Raw genomic sequence first — 2,650 nt, 5'->3', positions numbered from 1 at the left:
CCATCAAAACCCATTCTAAAAAAGTAGCCATCCTCAAGATTGACTTATCTAAGGCTTTTGACAGAGTAAATTGGACTTATCTTCAGCTCATGCTCACACACATTGGGTTTCCTCACCAATTCATCAAATGGGTGGGAAGTTGTTTCACAACTGTTTCTTTCAGCGTCCTAATCAATGGGGCAGCATCTAACTTCTTCCACACCGAGAGAGGACTCAGACAAGGCTGCCTTCTCTCCCCAATGTTATTCCTTCTAATTATGGAAGGTCTCAGTAGGCTCATAAAATCAACAAGAATAAATGGCACTCTAGGAGGAGTGGAAGTCAATGACAAGACCATTATTTCTCACCTTCTTTTTGTTGATGATGTTCTAATTTTTCTAAATGGCTCCTTTAGAGATACCTCTAGTTTCAAGTCAATTTTATCTCTTTTCTGTAAAGCAACAGGAATGGAGCCAAACTTCAACAAATCAACAATCATTTTCAGCTCTTGTCTCCCAAATGAATAAAGATATGCCTTTTGGCACTTCGGTTTCGTAAGGTAGGAGTTGGTAGCTGGACTGAAATACTTGGGTTTCAGGCTTAAGCCTAATGGGTACCGCATTGTAGAATGGGCATGGATGCTTGCAAAAATTGAAGCCCGAATAAATATTTGGCAGCAGAAGTGGCTCTCTAGGGCTGGCAGACTCACCCTCATAAAATTAGTCCTTGAGGCAATTCCAGTCTACTGGATGTCTCTGGCTTGGATCCCTAAAGGCATTCATCGCAGAATCAAGCAGATCTGCTACAGATTCCTCTGGCATGGCCAAACAGTAGGTAAAACTTTCGCTTGGGTCAATTGGGAAAGGATAGCAAAACCCAAGAAATGGGGAGGTTGGGGACTCAAGGATCCCCAGGACTTTGCAAAGGCCCTAGGAGCAAAATTGGGTTGGTAAATCATTACCTCGAGCAGCCTCTGGAAGGATGTAGTTTACAAGTACATTTATCCACTATCAATTTCAGATTGGAATCATAGCCCCAGCCACAGTCCCATGGGGGTCTCAATCATCTAGAAGGCCATCACACACTCAATTGATATCATAAAACAGGGCCTAGCATGGAAGGTGGGGGATGGATCCCAAATCAGAATTGGCTCTGATGCCTGGGCAAGAAGCGAAAATGCCCATATTTTGCCATGAGAGATGAGACAGGAACTCACAGCAGCAGGGTTCTCACAACTTGCACACATCTCGGCGGAGGAGCAGCATGAGAGGCCAAATATGCAATGGCGGGATTTTGAGCATCTGGGCATAAGTGGCAGATGGAGCAGGGAGTGGATGAGGTTCGTTGGGGCGCTGGAGGAGGCAAACATCAAGATCTCAGCAAAAGAGGATAAGTTGATATGGGCCAAGGTCCCCACCGGCATATACTCTCCAAAGGTTGGATTCGCATCAATCATGGAAACTCGAGCAATGGGAGTTATCTGCTGGTGGTGGAGATTCATTTGGAAGCTGAAAGCCCCCCATAAAGCTCGGCTACTCATTTGGACTATCCTTTCAAATAAAATTCCCACAGACCAAAACCTGAAAAATCGAAATTTCCATGGCCCTTCCAGATGCAGCCTATGCAAAGCTGCCATTGAGGACACAGATCACCTCTTTCTCCATTGCTCAGTATCGGCTGAAATTTGGAATATCATTACCACAACACTCTCAGTTCACCTTCGTTGGACAGGCCACAATGTAAATGAGGCTTGGCAGACATGGTGGTCAAGTACTGCCAACCAGAAATTAAAAAACTTACCTCTCATTATATGCTGGGGCATATGGATTATTCGGAACCATAGAATTTTCCAGGATAAAGATATTTTGGGAGCGGCAGTCTGCAATCATATGATGGCCATTTATAACTCAATCCCTGAGGATCCGATCCAGCGTCCCCCTCGGGAAATAATCCCAGAAGTAATAGACAGAAGTCAGCCATGGGCGTACTTCGATGGCTCGGCCCAACTGGAGGGTTGCGAGGGAGGGGCAGTCCTACATCTAAATGATTCAGTGAGCTTCAAAATAAAAGTGGGATTAGGGAGAGGCACAAACAACTACGCGGAACTAAACAGTCTTAGACATCTCCTCCTCTTTGCCAGGGAAAAACACTGCCATAACCTTCAAATATTTGGAGACTCTCAGCTCATCATTAATTGGATAAATGGGATCTATAACTGTCACTTGCACACACTCAGAGACTTGGTGGAGGAAGCTATTGAATTAAAATCTCAGTTTGAGTCTTTTGTCTCCTCTCGTATCTACAGGGAAAGGAATGAAGTCATTGGTCTTCTTTCCAAAGAGGTTGCGCAGCTGACCAAAGGATAGTGGTTGATTCAGGAGTACAGGGATGGAGACTTTTTGCAGATCTACCATAGGCCTTTTATCGAAGAGGTGGTTCTTTTTCAGGACTGATCAATATGATGAACCTAGTTTTTTACATTTTGTTTATTTTCTGGAATACAGTCTTTACATTGCAAATACAGACCTGGTTTATTTTTTACCCTTCATGTTTAATGAAAGAAGATATGTAAATATAATGCTCATAACATCTGGACTGCTGATAGTAGTGAAAGCATTTCTCACATGGTGACTTACAACAAGTAATTTTCTTAAACTTTTTAATGAAAATT

At 43.3% G+C, this 2,650-nt stretch overlaps 1 protein-coding gene across 1 annotated transcript; it reads left to right on the top strand.

The window, feature by feature from the left end:
• Window positions 1-1,178: 1,178 nt before the first annotated feature.
• On the top strand, window positions 1,179-2,345 carry LOC149209432 (uncharacterized). Its single transcript, XM_089398624.1, has one exon. The coding sequence runs from the start codon at window positions 1,179-1,181 to the stop codon at window positions 2,343-2,345; it is 1,167 nt and encodes a 388-aa protein (XP_089254750.1).
• Window positions 2,346-2,650: the final 305 nt, after the last annotated feature.

Source organism: Pinus tabuliformis, chromosome 1_2 (genome assembly GCF_031772625.1).
Source record: "Pinus tabuliformis cultivar Carrire ecotype Pingquan chromosome 1_2, CPIR1, whole genome shotgun sequence".
Taxonomy (NCBI): Eukaryota; Viridiplantae; Streptophyta; class Pinopsida; order Pinales; family Pinaceae; genus Pinus; species Pinus tabuliformis.
The sequence above is the reverse complement of the archived record's forward strand: the minus strand, read 5'-3'. Positions and strand labels throughout refer to the sequence as shown.